The sequence below is a fragment of the Leucoraja erinacea genome, chromosome 4, assembly GCF_028641065.1.
Source record: "Leucoraja erinacea ecotype New England chromosome 4, Leri_hhj_1, whole genome shotgun sequence".
NCBI lineage: Eukaryota > Metazoa > Chordata > Chondrichthyes > Rajiformes > Rajidae > Leucoraja > Leucoraja erinaceus.
Window position 1 is genome coordinate 48,617,004 of NC_073380.1, and position 18,931 is coordinate 48,635,934.

General features: G+C 43.2%; 1 protein-coding gene across 1 annotated transcript in view; it reads right to left on the reverse strand.

Moving 5' to 3' along the window:
* Positions 1-18,931, reverse strand: part of colec12 (collectin sub-family member 12) — a 117,609-nt gene that overhangs the window by 84,838 nt on the left and 13,840 nt on the right. The window contains exon 2 of the mRNA XM_055634195.1: positions 10,876-10,926. Within this exon, the coding sequence (XP_055490170.1) occupies positions 10,876-10,926 (51 nt within the window). The remainder of the gene's footprint in view (positions 1-10,875; positions 10,927-18,931) is intronic.

Here is an 18,931-nt window from a genome sequence, read left to right on the forward strand (position 1 = left end):
TGAGACAGCAAGACAGGAAAACAACCATCCTCTGGCTTCACACTTCAATTCCCTTCTATACTTTTGTCCTTATCTCACAGTTTTTGTCTTTCCATCTCAAATCCCCCCTCACCACCCCCCCCCCCCCCCCCCTCCTCTTCAACTGTATCCACCTATCACCCCACCTCTCTTTCAGTTTTTTCCCCCCTACTACAATCTGCCTGAAGAATCCTGGTCCCAAAAGGTTGCCGACCCATGTTCTCCAGAGATGCTGCCTGACACAAACCAGCACTTTGTGTCCATTTTTGGAAAACATTCCCCTGCATCTGGTGTGTGGTGTGCCCTGAAAGAATTTTACACTTTCCCATTAGATCGCTCATTCTTCTATACTCTCGTGAGCAAAAAGCTTCATCTCACATATGACATCTCGGGAACTAATCTGATGAACCTTCTTTGTGCTCCCTCGATGCAAGCAAGTTGCATAATTTTATACTGAATCCAGACAAAGCTGAGGCTATCAGGCACTGGTCAGGCCGTATTTGGAGTACTGTGAGCAAATTTAGGCCCCATATCCGAGGAAGAATGTGTTGGCTCTGGAGAAGGCCCAGAGGAGGTTTACAAGAATGATTCCAGGAATGAGTGGGTTAGCATATGATGAGCGTTTGACAGCACTGGGCCTCTACTCGCTGGAGTTCAGAAGGTTGAGGGGGGACCTCATTGAAACTTACTGAAATAATGAAAGGCATACAGTAGATAGAGTGGATGTGGAAAGGATGTTTCCACTAGTGGGAGAGTCTAGGACCAGAGGTCATACCTTTAGAATTAAAGAATTCTCTTTTCGAAAGGAGGTGAGGAGGAACATCTTAAGTCAGAGCGTAGTTAATCTGTGGAATTTATTGCCACAGAGGGGTATGGAAGCCAAGTCAGTGGATATTTTTAAGGCAGAGATAGACAAGTTCTTGATTAGAAAGGGTGTCAAGGGTTATGGGGAGAAGGCAGGAAAATGGAATGAGGAGGCAGAGATCAGCTATGATTGAATGGTGTCGACTCGATGGGCCAAATGGCCTAATTCAACTCCTATAACTTGTGAACTAGTGATGAGTCACTATTTTCTAAACTTACATTGGGCCTTGTTATACCAATAAAGAAGGCTACATTTAGAAAGGTCAGTGTGAGAATGGGATAGAGAATTAAAGTACCAATCTTTATGAAGCTCAGAACCTCCATCAATCACTGCTGTGAACTGATTGCATGTGCTATACAAAACAATCGGCGATTCTGTATTTGATTTCTCCTGTGTAGAGGAGACCATTTCGTGAACAATTAATGTAAAGCTCAGAATCAGAACAAATGCAAATTAATTGTTGGTTCATTCGGAAAGACTGTTTGGGTCTCCGAATAGTGGGAAGGAGAAAAATCAAGTGCTGCACCTCTGTGGTTACATACAGAAGTAATTGATGAACGGGAGTGGTTTGTAGTGCTAGAAAGTGGACAACAGAGTCACATAGTGAAATATAGTTTAATTTAGTTTAGAGAAGCAGCAAGGAAATAGGCCCTTCGGCCCAATGAGTTCACGCCGACCATTCCACTAGTTCTATGTTATCCCACTCTTCTGTCCTCCCCTACACATAAGGAACAATTTTACAGAGGACAATTAACCCACAAGTCTTTGGGATGCGGGAGGAAACTGGAACACCTGGAGGAAGCCCATGCAGTCACAGGGAGAACGTGCTAATTCCACACAGACAGCACCCAAGGTCAGCATCGAACCTTGGAACTGGGAGAATGGAATCATGTCCTTATTGGAGTCAAGGTGGGATAACGAATTGTGAAGATCACTGCGGGAGTATGTCTGTAGGTAAAAAATGAAGATGGGTCTCGACCCAAAACGTCACCCATTCCTTTTTCTCCAGCGATGCTGCCTGTCCCACTGAGTTACTCCAGCTTTTTGTATCTATCTTCAGTCAAAAATGAATGCTTGTTGCTAGGCTATCTTCTGAGGCAGAGAAATCCAGAAAGAGAAATGAAAACCCAAGGAGATAGATGGAAATTGGCAGATAAAGTAATAACATTTTCAAGTTCTCTGAGTCTCAGGAAACAGCACCAACACCTTGTTTAGGTTTTAGTTTAGTTTAGAGAAACAGCGTGGAAACTAGGTCCTTCAGTCGACTGGGTCCGCGCCGACCAGCGAACCCCACACATTAACACTTTCCTACACCCACTAGAGAAAATTTTTACGTTTATACCAGGCCAATTAACCAACAAACCTGTACATCTTTGGAGTGTGGGAGGAAACCAAAGATCTTGGAGAAAACACATACAAGTCACGGGGAGAACGTACAAACTCCATATAGACAGCATCCATATCTCACTGACCTCCTCTCCCCCTACCAACCCTCATGTTCCCTCAGATCCACATCAGCTGGTCTCCTCTCCATCCACAAGTCCAACCTCCGCAGTTTTGGGGACAGAGCCTTCTCCAGGGCAGCCCCCAGGCTCTGGAACTCCCTCCCCCAACTGATCCACAATTCCGTGTCCCTCACCATCTTCCAGTCCCGCCTCAAGACCCATCTCTTCACCTCTGCCTATCCTTAGCCCCACGTGCCGTCCCTTTTCATCTGTGCATTAATTGCCTCATACTGTGTTTTGTATTGAATTCTGTATTTACTTTGTGTACTAGTCATGTCTCTACTATTTATTTCATTCCCCTTACATGTTTTTCCTCTACCTGCTAAATTTTTGTAAGGTGTCCTTGAGACTCTTGAAAGGCGCCCATAAATAAAATTTATTATTATTATTATTATTATCCACAGTCGGGATCGAAACCGAGTCTCCGGCGCTGCATTCGCTGTAAGGCAGCAACTCTACCGCTATGCCACCATGACATTGGTTGATGTACTGGGGAGTAAACAAGGCAGGAAACACGATTAGGACTGCAAAGTAAACAATTCCACTTATCCAACACAAATACTGTAGAACTGTAATTTGGGCACATTAAAGTTGCCATAGTTTGATGTGGAGAAAATAACTGCAGATGAATGATAAATGATCTAATGTGAGAAAGAGTTCAATCAGGCAAATGGATGTGTTGGTGGAGGGGAAGCGGCAGGGAGTTCTTAGACCATCCTGGTGTGCTGGAGGTCTTTAAGGATTGTATGATCTTGTACTATTTTAATACTCTTTAATACTTTTAATACTCAGTTCGCAAATTATAAGTTCTTTGGGATTTATTGGCGTCCAGTTTCACTAATATCTCCAGTACTATATTTAACTAACACAACATTATTTTAATTCCTCCTTCTCATTAGACTCTTGGTTCACCAGTATTTCGGAGGTTATTAGATTTGTATACTCATCTATGAATACAGAACTAGTAATATTGCCGACTCCCTCTGCCATTTATTTTTTCCACTGTGTAAAATTTCCTATTTCTGACAGCAAAGAACATATTTGGCTTCTAACATTTTCTTTCATACTTGCAGAGGTTTTTACTATCTATGTTCATGTTCTGTGCAAGCTCTCTCTCATGCTCTTTTTGTACTCTTAGTCAATTTCTTGTTGTATTATTGATAAATTCTAAATTGCTCTCAATGTTCCTTTCTACTTTTACTGACACCATTATATGACTTTATTTTAGATCACTATCTCTTACTCTGTTAAATATTATTGCACTAATTGCCACTCTGTGTTTTCATGCCAGAAAGGAATATGTATATACTAGACTAAGTGGGAGCCGTTGGATCCCAGCATCACACGGGAGGGCTGGTCCCCCACACAATATTCCACCTCTCCACCAATTCCAATATTGGTGGCCAGTGGGGGGGGGGGGCTTCTGGAACGCTAGTATGGGCGTTGTGCACTGAAGGGACTAATTTCCAGATGGCTAGTATGGACATTGTGGGCCGAATGGATTCTTGGGCTGGCGGCTCAGTCACTAAAGCCTGTTGTGCTGGCAGCTCACTCACTCACGGCTGGTGGGCTCGCAGTTGACTCACGGCTATTCCTTGAAATTCGATTTCAAGCAGGGTGCAAGGCCACCAAATTCAAGTGCAGTTTCATACCATTTCAAGCAGGGTACAAGGCCACTAAAGACAGTGATCGTGACTTCTTCCTCCCCATCTTGTAGAGACTGAGCCACGCCCACACTTCCAGGTTTTATAGTCCCTCCCCCCCCTCACACCAGAAGGGGCATGACCTTCATGGCATGACTGACAGTAGAGCGAATCTCAACATTTTTAAAACACTAATAACTCTTTTATTTTTCATTGATGGGAAAAATCCTCGGCACCTTATGAGCAGAGAGGGACTCTGAGTAAGATGGCAAAAAATCACAGCTGTACGTGGTAGCGTTTTTTCTAAAATCAATATAAAGCACAAACAGGAAGTGGTCAAGATTAAACTTTTAATTATGTAGAAGGCAAGGCAACTTTAATTAGTCAAGACAGCTTTAATTAGGCAAGGCAGCTTTAATCAGGCAAGGCAGCTTTAATTAAGCAAGGCAGCTTTAATTAAGCAAGGCAGCTTTAATTAGGCAAGGCAGCTTTAGCGCTTTCAAACCAAAGACAACGCAGCTTTAGCGCTGTCAAACCAAAGGCAATGCAGCTGTAGCACTTTCAAATCAAAGGCAATGCAGCTTTAGCGCTTTCAAACATTTTAAGAATAAGGAGTAAGCCATTTAGAACGGAGATGAGGAAACACTTTTTCTCACAGAGAGTGGTGAGTCTGTGGAATTCTCTGCCTCAAAGGGTGGTGGAGGCATGTTCTCTGGATGCTTTCAAGAAAGAGCTAGATAGGGCTCTTAAAAATAGCAGAGTCAGTGGATATGGGGAAAAGGCAGGAATGGGGTACTGATTGGGGATGATCAGCCATGCTCACATTGAATGACTGTGCTGGCTCGAAGGGCCCAATGGCCTACTCCTGCGCCTATTGTCTAGTGTCTATTGTCAAACCAAAGGCAATGCAGCTTTAGCACTTTCAAACCAAAGGCAACACAGCTTTAGCACTTTCAAACATAGAAACATAGAAAATAGGTGCAGTAGGCCATTCGGCCCTTCGGGCCTGCACCGCCGTTCAATATGATCATGGCTGATCATCCAACTCAGTATCCCATACCTGCCTTCTCTCCATACCCCCTGATCCCTTTAGCCACAAGGCCCACATCTAACTCCCTCTTAAATATAGCCAATGAACTGGCCTCAACTACCTTCTGTGGCAGAGAATTCCACAGATTCACCACTCTCTGTATAAAAAATGATTTTCTCATCTCAGTCCTAAAAGACTTCACTCTTGTCCTTAAACTGGGAGTACTTTCAAACCAAAGGCAATGCAGCTTTAGCACTTTCTAACCAAAGGCAATGCAGCTTTAGCACTTTCAAACCAAAGGCAACACAGCTTTAGCACTTTTCAAACCACATTAAGGGCACTGACAGGTCAGTAAAACCACTCACAGTTTTGTAGACATGTGTTCAGTGTTATTCACAGCTCAGACTGAGAATTGCCACCTCTCGCTCCCCCATCTTGCAGAGAACTGAGGCACCTCCACACTTCCGGATTTTATAGTCCCTCCGGAAGGAGCATGGCCTTCAGGAGAGAGAATCTCAAAATTTTTAAAACACTAATAACTCTTTTATTTTTCATCGATGGGAAAAATCCTCATCCTGCGCAGCGGAGGGGGACTCTGAGTAAGATGGCCAAAAATCACAGCTGTAAGTGGCAGCGTTTTTCCTAAAATCAATATACAGAGCAACAGGAAGTGGTCAAGATGAGACTTTAAGTAATATAGATATCTCTTGCTATTTCTACATTTATTATTTTATGGACATCCGTTGAAGTATTGGCAACCCTTTAAAATTGTACCCATTTATAATCTACTCATTGACTCCATCTATACTTCATGCTGCTTTGGAAAAGTGGCCAACATAATCAAAGACTTGTCCCACTGCGGTCATTCCTTCTTCTCCCCGCTCACGTTGGACAGATCATACAGATATTTGAAAGTGCACACCGCCAGATTTAGGAACATCTTCTTCCCCTCAATTATCAAGCTTCTGAACGGTCGTTCCATAAGCTAGAGTACTGTCCGAACCACCTCGACCCCATTGTGAACATTGGACTTCATCTCTGGAACAGTAGCGTCAGAACACTGAAAACTATATTCTGCACTCCGTTTAGTTTCCGTTGCTCTACGGTACTTGGGTTTGGCTTGATTGTTTCTAGGTATCGTACTATTTGATTTGATTGGATAGCAGCAGAACCAAGTCTTTCATTGTACCTCGGTAGACGTGACAATAATAACTCAAAATCTAAAACAAAACCTAGGTTTCAAAAGTTTAAGAAGCAGCCTGTGTGAAGGAAAGTTTCAATAAGAATGCTGCCTGACGTTTTTTAACCTCTTTTATTAACAAGGATGTCTTGTCGATAGTTTAAATGACGGACGATTTTGCACTATTTTCCACTATCTCATAGAATGAATCAGGGAGATGCACGTGTTTACATTTCTTATGCATGGTCCATATGAATAAATTAATGTATTTTCTTATTTATTTTTTATTATACAAATACTTTTATTCAAAAAATAAAAATAAACATACAAATTAGCACAATCAAAGACTGCCCATGTTGACAGTTTACAAACTGTCATCAAATCATCAAATTAATATAACGGCAACTTTATCAACAAAACACTCAACCTCGCGCGGCGACCAGCGTTCACGGTAGGCCTCCAAAGTCCCTGTGGACACCGCATGTTCTCTTTCCAGGGACACGCAGGCACGGACGTAGGCCCGGAGAAGGGGCAGGCAGTTAACCCTGGCGCGGCCTTCGACTACCCGCTGCCTGGACCCGCGAATGGCCATCTTGGCCGGGCCCAGGAGCAGACGGACATGGAGATCCCCCCCTCCCTCCCGACCTTCCCCCCTCTGTATCTTGGGATTGAACATTTCCAAAATGTTCCCTTTAGCTTTAAGTTCTATCAGAAGAAAATGTGTTTGGTCTATATCCACATTATTTACTTACCTTAAATGTCGGCAGGCAATGACATTGAAGTCTCAGTGATCTAACGTAAATGTTCAAGTTACTGGAGTATTCTAATATTTTTCTTGAAATACCAACAGAAACTGACAGCATCTCCACTCCAATAAAAATAAACCGGTTTGAAAAATGTGACTATAATTGTATGATTCACTATTTTCCAATGGTAGCTGCAATGAGTATAGAAAGAAAGACCAAAGTATTGGTAACAGGCTTAGTCAACTTCCTCTCCCACTTAGTCTTTTTTGCAAATAATTTTTGAAAATTAAATTCTATTACTTGCTTCAGCAAATAATTTCTAAGATTTTTTCTACTCTTGCTTCTTTGAAAGATCACATTCTTTAGAGCCTAACGTACATCAACGCAAACTTTCCAGTGTACATTTTCCACATTCTGTCATTTACATTGGCATGAATATAATGATCGGAAATAAGGCTGTGGTTTCACTGAATGGTTTATGTGACAGCTGACAAAGCTGCAGGGATCTTGGAGATAACTGCTTTAGTTGCACACAAGATAATTTTTTTCTCAGGCCCTCTGTTCAGAAATGTAGAAACCTCTTTGCAATTCCTTGTGTTTTACTGCAGTCATTTGATCAGAGGTATGACAAAATTACCCATTGATAGCATTATTATTTCTCTTTAGTTCAAGTTGGCAGCATACCATTCCCAAAATATGAATAAAAAGAAAGGATAAGAAACGCTTTTACAAAGATAGCAGAATTTTTGAAGCGGCAATGTCACTGGAGGAGACTTGAAGTTGCTAAATGGAATTGCTACATGTTTAAAAAATACAAAGTGCTGGAATAACTCAGCGGGTCAGGAGGCATCTCTGAGGGCTGTGGATAGGCGACATTTCATGTTGGGACCCTTTTTCAGACTGGTAGTAGGAAGAAAGGAAGTTGGAAAAGAGGTTGGGGAGGGACAAAGTCAAGTGACAAGTGAATATACGGTGAGGAGAGTTTGAATGGTAAATGGCTGGACAAAGGCTAGAGATGAAAAGGAGACAAGAGGGAGATGATAGGGAGAGAACAGGAGAGAAATGTAAAACCAGAAAGAGGGATATAAGTGTAAAAGGACTGGTGGGAAAGGGAAAGAAGTACACTAGGGTGGGGCACAGGAAAGCGATTGAGGAAAAGGGAAGGAGTGTAATCTAAGAGTGGAGAACTCTGTGTTCATACCGTTGGATTGTAAACTACCAAAGTGGAATGTAAGGTGCTGTTCCTCCAGTTTGCATGTGGCCACACTCTGACCATGGAGGATGCTTAGTCCAGAAGGTTGATATGGGAATGGTAAGGGGAGTTAAAATGCTTAGCAACCGGGATATCCAGCGAGACATGGCAGACCAAATGTAAGGGTCCAGCAAAACGGTCGCCTTGTCTATGCTTGATCTTGCTGATGTAAAGGAGGCCACATTGGGAACACCGGAAGCTGTAGATGAGGTTAGAGGAATGCCCAGAGCAGATTTATATACGGAAACCTGTTATGGGCTTTTCGGATAGAGTACGACTGAGATAAGATGAATATGCTAAATTACACCCTTGCTGTATCCATTTAATTTGGCTCCAGGGAGACCATGTACGCTAAAACAATGCAGATTAAAACAGTTTATACACAGCATATGATACAAACAAAATAAATTAGCATTTGAGGAAGATTTCTCCTATCTTTCAGTAAATTAAATTCATGTTATAGAAACAGTATTAGACCATTCGGCCCATCAAGTCGACTCTGTCATTCAGTCATGGCTGATCTATCTTTCCATCTCAACCCCATTCTCCTGCCTTCTCCCCATAATCTCTGACAAACTAATCAAAAATCTAGCAATCTCAGATTTAAAAATATCCATTGACTTGGCTTCCACAGCCTCTGTGGTATTGAATTCCACAGACTCACCACCCTCCGACGAAATAAATTCCTCCTCATCTCCTTTCTAAAGGTACGTCCTTTTATTCTGAGGCTATCTAGAATTTCCAGATTAAATCAGAAAAGCATCTAATGCAGTGCATATTCTGCAGCAAATGCAGCAAATAAAGCCAATGTGAGCATTTCAGATTAGTGAGCACATTTGCAACTGTGAAGGTCTTGTTCGATGAAATGCAAGGAACCAACTTTAATTAGGTAGATAAAAATGCTGCAGAAACTCAGCGGGTGAGGCAGCATCTATGGAGCGAAGGAATTGGTGATATTTCGGGTCGAGACCCTTCTTCAGACTGATGTGGGAAAGCTGGGAAGCGGAGGGGAAGGAGGGAGAAAGCAAGGACTACCTGAAATTGGAGAAGTCAATGTTCATACCGCTGGGGTGTAAACTACCCAAGCGAACTATGAGGTGCGGCTCCTACAATTTGCAGTGGGACTCACTCTGGCCATATTCAGCAGAATGATCTTCAGGAAGAACTATAGCAGTTTATACAATATTATAACAGATTCATTCCTTTTATACTGGATCGGTGTTGCTTTAACAACATGCGCTTTTGAAGAAAAGATAGTGTATTTGTTTGGTGCCCCATTGCAGAACTTAAAGACTGCGGTTTACCTCATCTCAAGGATGCAATGGATCTGCACAGGAAACATTCCACAGTTACTCGCACCTCTGGCAAGGAAGGCCACGAATAACATTTTTGAGTGTATCTCAATAATGTGCGAGTTTCCCTTACAGTCACATAGAGTCATGACACATGAACATATGACATAGTTCACGTATCAGAACTGCATATAATTACAAAAGCCATCTTACAGTCATTATTATCATGGGGTCTAATAATTCATGGCAAAGGTCAGCATCAGAATATTAAATGGGGAATTTATTCTGGACTTTCACTGCATTGGTTTTCATCAGGCAATATAACTGTTTGCACATGTGCACATATCTTAACACATCAGACTATCTATCCTATCTATGCTCCTCACAATTCTATATATACCTCTATAAGGTCCTCCATCAGCCTTCCCCGCTCCTGAAAAACAAACCCAGTCCACCAGTTGCACCTCATCTCAGGTAAGATCCTGGTAAACCTCCTCAGCACCTTCCCCAGTGCAATCATAGTGTGGTGACCAGAATAGCACAAAATACTCCAACGGTGACATAACCCTCAATATCCTTGGGGCAGGGTTCCCTAGACTTTAGCCTTCTTCCTTTCAGGAAGCATTGGCCCTAAACTCTTGTTATTTCATTCTTAATAGATATGTTTGACTTCTAATGACAAAATAGTTTAAGCAAGCTCACAATATTGTAATCGCAAGAATCAGATCTCCACTAAGACACGGTATCAACCCTAGCATCTGTTTCTGTATTAAATTTTTCAGTGTGGTTATAATATTATTACTGTAAAGTATATTCGAGCTATTGCGAAATTTTTAAATTTGCTTCAGTGATACAAAGGCACATTGTACCAAACTCTCTGCTACTCTTGTGCAAACTCAGGGTAAGATACCTCTAAAAAAAACAATGCCTATTGAATGAAACATCCTTCTGGAAACATAACAGAATAGAAGTAGAATGTCAAGCTCAAAATAATATTCACTTATGTGAAATGTACTGATTGCTGAAATATATACAGAATATAAGATTCATCATTTCAATTTTGTATATCAAGTTGGAGTATAGACATATCCCAGTAGCAATCTAAGAGTTGTTTTGTGATGTTCCCTAAATTACAGTTCTCCTGGTATACCTGACTTAAGGTTCATAAACCTACTCTGGATGTATTTCAGGAATTAGTTCTTGATTGCATGACTCACTTCAAAAACAGTTCTGTTAATGCTGTCTTAAAAGTATTTTCTGTGCTTGCTGATGGGGTTTTGTTCTTTTAGCAAAAGCTTCTGACATTAACTACTTTTTCAAACACTCATGGTAATCAATACTCACCAAACCTTTTGTAACCCATTGAATGTACCTCCTCTTCTTCAATGTAGTCGTCTGCAAGAACAAATAATTTAATCAATATAGGAAAATAGAGCATGGTATTAACAAATATAGACAGAAGGCTGGAGTCCTGTACTCCACATCAAATTATTAAAGGAAATTATTAATTTTTTCAAATTCTAAGCAGCCTCTATTAAGCAAAGTTGTGATCAGTGTCTCTAAAATGCTTTCATCTCAATTAATAGATTCTGATTTTCAGGGCAGCACAGTGGTGCAGCTGGTAGAGTTGCTGCCTCATGGAGTCAGAGACCTGGGTTCGATCCTGACCTCTGGATATGCACATTCTCCCTGTGACTGTGTGGATTTCCTCCAAGTGATCCAGTTTACTCCCACATCGCATAGATGTGCAGGTTTGTGGATCAATTGGCCTGTGTAACATTGTCCCTAATGCGTAGGGAGTGGATGCGAATATGGGATAACAGAACCAGTGTGAACAGGAACTGGCATGGACTCGGTGAGTCGAAGGGCCTTTTTTCATGCTGTTTTCTGATTTTGTTATTTCCAAAATATTTTATGTATACCTAAGCTCTTTGTTGACACCTCATTTGTCTGACAATTTTAAGGGAAGGTTCCATTTTTAACAGTGTTATCGAGAGTCAAGTCAAGAGCGTTTTATTGTCATATGTCCCAGCTAGAACAATAAAGGGGGTGTCCCACTTGGGCAACCTAATTGGCGAGTTTAGAAGAGTTTATGAGAGTTTGAAAAAAATGACGTTGAAGACCTCCTTCGACTATGTAGAAGACCTACTTTGACCTCCTTCGATTATGTTGAAGACTAGCTACGTCTAGCTACAACTAGCTACGACTAACCGAAAAAATTGGACACCGAATAGTGGAGAGTGAAGACGACATCCTTTGATCTCCTTCGACCTCCCTCCGACTATGGTGAAGACTATCTACGACTACCTTTGACTACCTTCGACTACCCTCGATTACCTATGGCTAACATGCCAACCTACTACGACCTGCTATGACTAAACCTACAAGTAAAGTATCTACTTTTTCCATGGAAAGCTTTTTTTACTTGTGGGAATTTTTAACATATTGAAAAAACCGACACGACCTAGCTGAGGTCTTGAGTATGCGGATACCACTCTCGAGCATGAAGGAGCGTTATGAAGACCTCCTACGACCTCGTGTCGACCATGCTGCAAGTATGAATCGAGGGCAAACTTGCCAGAACTCGCGGATTAAGTCGCCCAAGTGGAACAGGCCTTTAAAATTCTTACTTGCAGCAGCACAACAGGACATGTAAACATACACACTGTAAACAATATAATAAACACGAGAACAAAAAGTTCAGTGTATGTATATATACACATACTCACAAATACATATATATATATATATATATATACTAGCCTAAGTGGGACCCGTTGGGTCCCAGTATCACACGGTATCACACAGTAGCATGGTGTTGTGGGCCGAAGAGACTGGTTTCCAGAGAGCTAGTATGGACAATGTGGGCCGAATGGATTCTTGGGCTAAGCTCAGTCACGGAAACCACACACACACACACACACACCACACACACACACACACACACACACACACACACACACACACACACACACACACACACACACACACACACACACACACACACACACACACACACTCACAAACACACACACACACACTCACATACACACACACACACATACACTCAAACACACACACACACACACACACACACACACACACACAAAAACACACACACACACACACACACACTCACAATACACTCACAAACACATACATACACACTCACTGACTCACACACCATATATATGGCAGTAAACTTTCTTGAATCTACTTACACGGCTGAGCGCGACCTCTCCACTTTGGGGCTTCCACAGTCAGCGGCACTTCCGCAATCAGCATGACCTCTGCACTTACCAGAAATTATGCAATTAGCACAACCTCTGCACTCACCAGAAATTATGCAATCAGCGCAACCTGTTCACTAAGCGGAAGTCACGAAATTAGCTGGATTTTTGAACCAAACACAGTCGGACCTAATAAAGCATTTATTCCTTCCAAACACAGTCGGACCTAATAAAGCATTGCAGTTTCAAGCACAAGCAGGGCAGCAGGCCAAACAACTCATGGCATTGTCATTAAGGGCTAACAAATCATTTATTGCAATTACATTGCAGACTCACAGTTGTTGATTCGCAGCTTAGAATGAGAGTCGTGGCCTCTCCCTCACTATCTTGCAGAGTGACTGAGTCAAGTACAGGCATCCGGGGTTTTATAGTCCTGCCCCCACCCCCGGAAGGGGCGTTACCTTCATTGCAGTGATTGACAGGCGAGAGGATCTCAAGGTTTTTTAAACCCGCATAACTTTTTTTATTTTTGATCGATGGGAAAAATCCTCGGGGCCTGCTCAGCGGAGGAGGACTATGAGTGAGAGGGCTAAAAAATCATAGCGATATATGGTAGCGTTTTTTCTAAAATCAATATACAGCGCAGGCAGGAAGTGGTCAAGATGAGACTTCTTCTTGTTGCAGAAAGTTGTAGGAAGGAAAATACTAAAGTGGAATAACAGAATAACCAAAGGTAGTAGAGTTAAGAGTGTGTGGCAGTACCTCTGGAAAGCAAGTGAGAAAGAGGTGATAGGTTTAGCGGTCTGACTGAGCGGGGAATAAATTGTTTTTTAAGTCTGGAAGATTGAGCTTTCAGGCTCCTGCATTTTCACCCAGAAGATAGAAGAGGAAAAATGTAGTGCCAAAGTGTCAGACATCCTCAACAATACTTCCAGCCTTCTTAATGCAAAGCAACATGAAAATGGACAGCCTGAAGGAAGTGTCGAGTCTGTGATGGACTGTTCGCCACTCTCTGCAGGTTCAGGCAGCCAAGAGCAGAGCAGAGCAGTTGCCATATCACTCCGGGAAGCATCCCAACAAAATATTTTCTATACCGCATCTGTAGAAGTCTGAGAGAATCCTCGTGGACATGCCAATCTTCTCAGAGCCCTACGTCTATGGTGTCCTCCATCACTCTATGCCGCTGCAGGCTGTGTCTGGTCAGCACGCTCGGTCTCACAGAGCGCCGCCCAATCCAGTCGAGCCCCTGGCTGATACATAGTTTCCAGCTGTCGCCTCGGTCCAGATTCTTGCATCGACCAGCGAACCGCCATCCCTCTCTGTGCTCCGACAGCTGACCTTGAATGTGTGGAGGATAATACCTCGGATCCTCTTACCAGCCCTTTGTATTTGCGTCCGCCGCCACCGCCATCTCTCCTTAACCTCTTCTCCGGGACTCCACTCCTCAGGGATGAACAGGGGCTGGGCTCAGACACTTCCCTCTTGAGGACAAGCTACCCGATCCCACGGCAGGTGAACCAAGCCTATGCCAGCAGGTAGTACCGGCACCATGGTCAGCACTTGAGGCAGCAGTACTTTCTGTCAACCTCTTTGATGGTGGGGAGGTCAGTACTCATGATGTCCACCACATCTTGCAGCCTTCTTTGTTCTCGACCATTTGAATTATCAAATCAGGCTGTGATGCAACAAGTTAATATTCTTTCCACCATAAACCGGTAGAAGTTCTTTAGATAATTAGCAATATGCCTCATCTCCTCAAACTTCTGAGGAAATAGTGGTGCTGGTGAGCTTTCTTTGTGATTGTATCAAGGTGCTGAACCCAGTACAGATCATCAGAGATGTGTAATCCCAGGAACATAAAGCTGCTTGATGAAGGGTCTCGACCTGAAACGTCAACTATTCCTTATCTCCAGAGATGTTGCCTGACCTGCTGAGTTACTTCAGCCTTTTGTGTCGATCTTCAAACTAAAGCTGTTGATTTTCTCCATTGTGTCCCACCATAAATGTGGATTTAATTAAACAATCTGGTAACAGAGGTTTAGTTGAATTCGTCCTTTGTTTTTCAAAACATTTTTGGTATAGTCTGTATTATTTTTTTGTTTATAAATCTAAAATGTTCTTGATAAAGATAAAACATTAAAAAATATATAATACAGTATAAACATAGAAAAATAGGTGCAAGAGTAGAACATTTGGCCCTTCGAGCCAGCAGCACCATTCAATAAGATCATGGCTGATCATCTAAAAGTACCCTGTTCCTGGGTAGGCGGCGCGACTCTCGTCAGCAGCGGCCTCTGCAGCCCGTCTGCATTTTTATTATTTTCTGTCTATGTTTTTATGTAATTTTTGTTCCAAATGTTGGGGTGCCCCCACTGCCTTCTGGGGGGGGGTAGGAGGGAGGGGGTAACTTTTAAATCTCTCCCTGCACGGGAGACCCGACCTTTTCTTTGTCGGGTCTCCATTGTCGTTGGGGCTGCTACGAGGAGCGGCCTCCAACAGGAGAAGACCGGGGACTCTGGTGCCGACGACTCACCTCACCGTCGCGGGGCTGGCCGAGTCCGGAGCGGGTAGAGCGGTGGTGGAGCGCTGCTGCTGCTGCGGCCCAACCTCCGGAGATTCGGAGGCTGCAACTGCGGGTCTGGCGGACGGCGGCACCGGGAGCCCGCGGGTCCCTGGAGGGAGACCGTTTTTCAGGGCTCTCGCAACGGCGACTTCTCCCGCCCGAGTTGCGGGGTCGAAGAGCTCCTGGAGCGGGGCCTGACATCACCGCCCCGCGCGGCTTGGAATGGCCGTGGGACTCTGCGAGCGCACGCCGGGGGCTCTAACACCAAGACCCGGTGTGCGACCTTGCATCACCCGGCGTGGCTTTAATGGCCGCGGGACAATCGCCATCGCCAGCCGGGGGCTTTGACTCTGACTCTGACATCGGGGGGGGGGGGAGAGTGCAGTGGAGAGATAAGTTTTTTTGGCCTTCCATCACAGCAATGTGATGGATGTTTATGTAAATGATGTTGTGTCTTGGGTCTATTTGTTTGTAATGTATGGCTGCAGAAACGGCATTTCGTTTGGATCTCAAGGGGTCCAAATGACAATTAAATTGAATCTTGAATCTTGAATTTTTCCCTTGATTCCTTTAGCTCTAAGAGCTAGATCTAACTCTTTCTTGAAAACATCCAGAAAACCCCCACTGCCTTCTGTGGCAGAGAATTCCACAGATTTACAACTCTCTGGGTGAAAAGGCTTTTCCTCATCTCAGTCCTAAATGGCCTACCCCTTATTCTTAAACTGTGCCCCTGGTTCTGGACTTCCCCAACATCGGAAACAATTTTTCCTGCATCTAGCCTGTCCAATCCTTTATGAATCTTATATCTTTCTATAAGGTCCCCTCTCATACTAAATTCTAGTGAATACATCCAGTCGACCCATTCTTTCATCATATGTCAGTCCCGCTATCCCGGGGATTAGCCTGGTGAACGCACCCTGCACTCCCTCAATAGCAATAATGTCCTTCCTCAAATTAGGAGACCAAAATTGCAAACAATACTCCAGGCGCAGTCTGACCAGGATCCTGTACATCTGCAGTAGGACCTCCTTGCCCCTAAACTCAAATCCTCTCACAATCAAGGTCAACTTGCCATTGGCTTTCTCCACTGCCTGCTGTACCTGCATGCTTACTTTCAGTTACTGATGTACAAGCACACCCAGGTCTCGTTGCAACTCCCCTTTTCCTAATCTGACACCATTCAGATCTTCTTCTGTCGTGCCCATCATCTATGCTTCAAATGTTCGGTCAGGCTCTTGCACAGTGGACAGCCTGCTCATTTTTCACTGCTAGATCTTCCAGGCAGCATTGTTCCCCAAGAAGTGGGCATCTTAGTAGGTGTAGAATGGATTGTACAGATGTTCCCCATTCACATTATGTGTCTGCCACATCTGCCTAGACCCATTTATTCATATTACCATTCAGATAATAATCTGCTTGAATAAACCTTGTTCTTGCCACCAAAGTGGATAGCCTCACATTTGTCCACATTATACTGCATCTGCCATGCATCTGACCACTCACATAACCTATCCAAGTCACTCTGCAGCCTCATAGCATCCTCTTCACAGCTCACACTTTCACCCAGCTTTGTGTCATCCGCAAACTTGAAGATGTTACATTTAATTCCCTCGTTTAAATCATTAATATATATAGTAAATAACTGGGGTCCCAGCACTGAGCCTTGCGGCACTCCTCTAGTCACTGCCTGCCATTCTGAAAAGGACCAGTTAATTCCTACTCTTTGCTTCCGGTCTGCTAACCAATTCTCTATCCATGTCAATACCCTACCCCCAATACCATGTGCTCTAATTTGGCACACTAATCTCTTGTGTGAAACCTTGTCAAAGGCTTTTTGAAAGTCCAGATACACCACATCCACTGGTTTCCCTTATCCATTCTACTTGTTACATCCTCAAAAAATTCCAGAAGATTAGTCAAGCATGCTTTCCCCTTCATAAATCCATGCTGACTTTGACCGATCCTGTTACTGCTTTCCAAAGGCGCTGCTATAACATCTTTAATAATCGACTCAAGCATCTTTCCCACTACTGATGAAAGGCTAACTGGTCTATAATTCCATGTTTTTTCACTCCTTTCTTAAAAAGTGGAGTTACATTGGCTACCCTCCAGTCCACAGGAACTGATTCAGAGTTGAGAGAACATTGGAAAATGATCACCAATGGATCCACGATTTCTAGGGCCACCTCCTTGAGTACTCTGGGACGCAGACCATCAGGCCCTGCGTCTGCCTTCTGTCTCAACAGTTTGCCTAACATAATTTCCTGACTAATGTGGATTCCCTTCAGTTCCTCCCTCCCTACTAGATCCTTGGTCCCCTAGTATTTCTGGGAGATTGTTTGTGTCTTCCTCAGTGAAGACAAAACCAAAGTGCTCATTTAACTGTTCTGCCATTTCCTTGTTTCCCATTATAAATTCACCTGTCTCTGACTGTAAGGGACCTACATTTGTCTTCACTAAGCTTTTCCTTTCTACATACCTAAAGAAGCTTTTACAATCAGTTTTTATATTCCCCACAAGCTTTCTTTCATGCCCTCCCCCCCCCCTATTAATTAACCCCTTTGTCCTCCTCTGTTGAGTTCTAAATTTCTCCAGTCCTCCACTTTGCTGCGTCCTCTGGCCAATTTATATGCTACTTCTTTGGATTTAGCATTATGCTTGATTATCCTTTATTAGCCACGGTTGAGCCGCCTTCCCCGTTTTATTTTTTCGCCAGACAGGGATGAACAAGAGAGAGTTAGATGGAGCTCTAAGGGATATCGGAGTTAAGGGGTATGGAGAGAAGGCAGGAACGGGGTTCTGATTGTGGATGATCAGCCATGATCACACTGAATAGCAGTGCTAGCTCGAAGGGCCGAATGGCCTACTCCTTCACCTATTTTTAAAAAAAAAAATTTTTGGAGTTCATCCATGCAGTCATTAAATCTTTGCCATTGCATCTCCACCGTCAACCCTTTAAGTATAATTTGCCAGACTATCCTAGCCTATTCTCGTCTCATACCTTCTTTAAGTTCGGGACCCTAGTCTCTGAATTAACCGTGTCACACTCCATTCTAATGCAGAATTTCACCATATTATGGTCACTGTTGCCCAAGGGGTTTTGCACAACAAGATCGTTAACTAATCCTTTCTCATTACACAATACCCAGTCTTGGATAGCCTGCCCTCTAGTCGATTTGTCTACGTATTGGTTTAAAAAACTATCCCGTATACATTCCAGGAAATTCTCCTTCCCAGCGCTGTTACCAATTTGGTTGGCCCAATCTATATGTAGATTAAAGTCACCCATGATAAACGCTGCATCTTTACTACACGCATCCCTAATTTCCTGCTTGATGCTATCCCCAACCTCACTACTGCTGTTTAGTGGTCTGTATACAACATTAATGGAATAAACAGGGAATCAAAGCTGGAATAGATTTCTTCTTATTATTGACATAAAGTTTATAGGAGACATGCTAAATGTATTTTGAATCCAAGAAGGTTGTTTTCATAATAATTGAAATCCCCAAATGGAAGTGGCAGTGGGGAGACAACTCGTCATCGTCGTGGCTATCCGTCGAGGTCGAGGATGATGGTCTACGTTTTGTTGTTTTTATGGACTCTC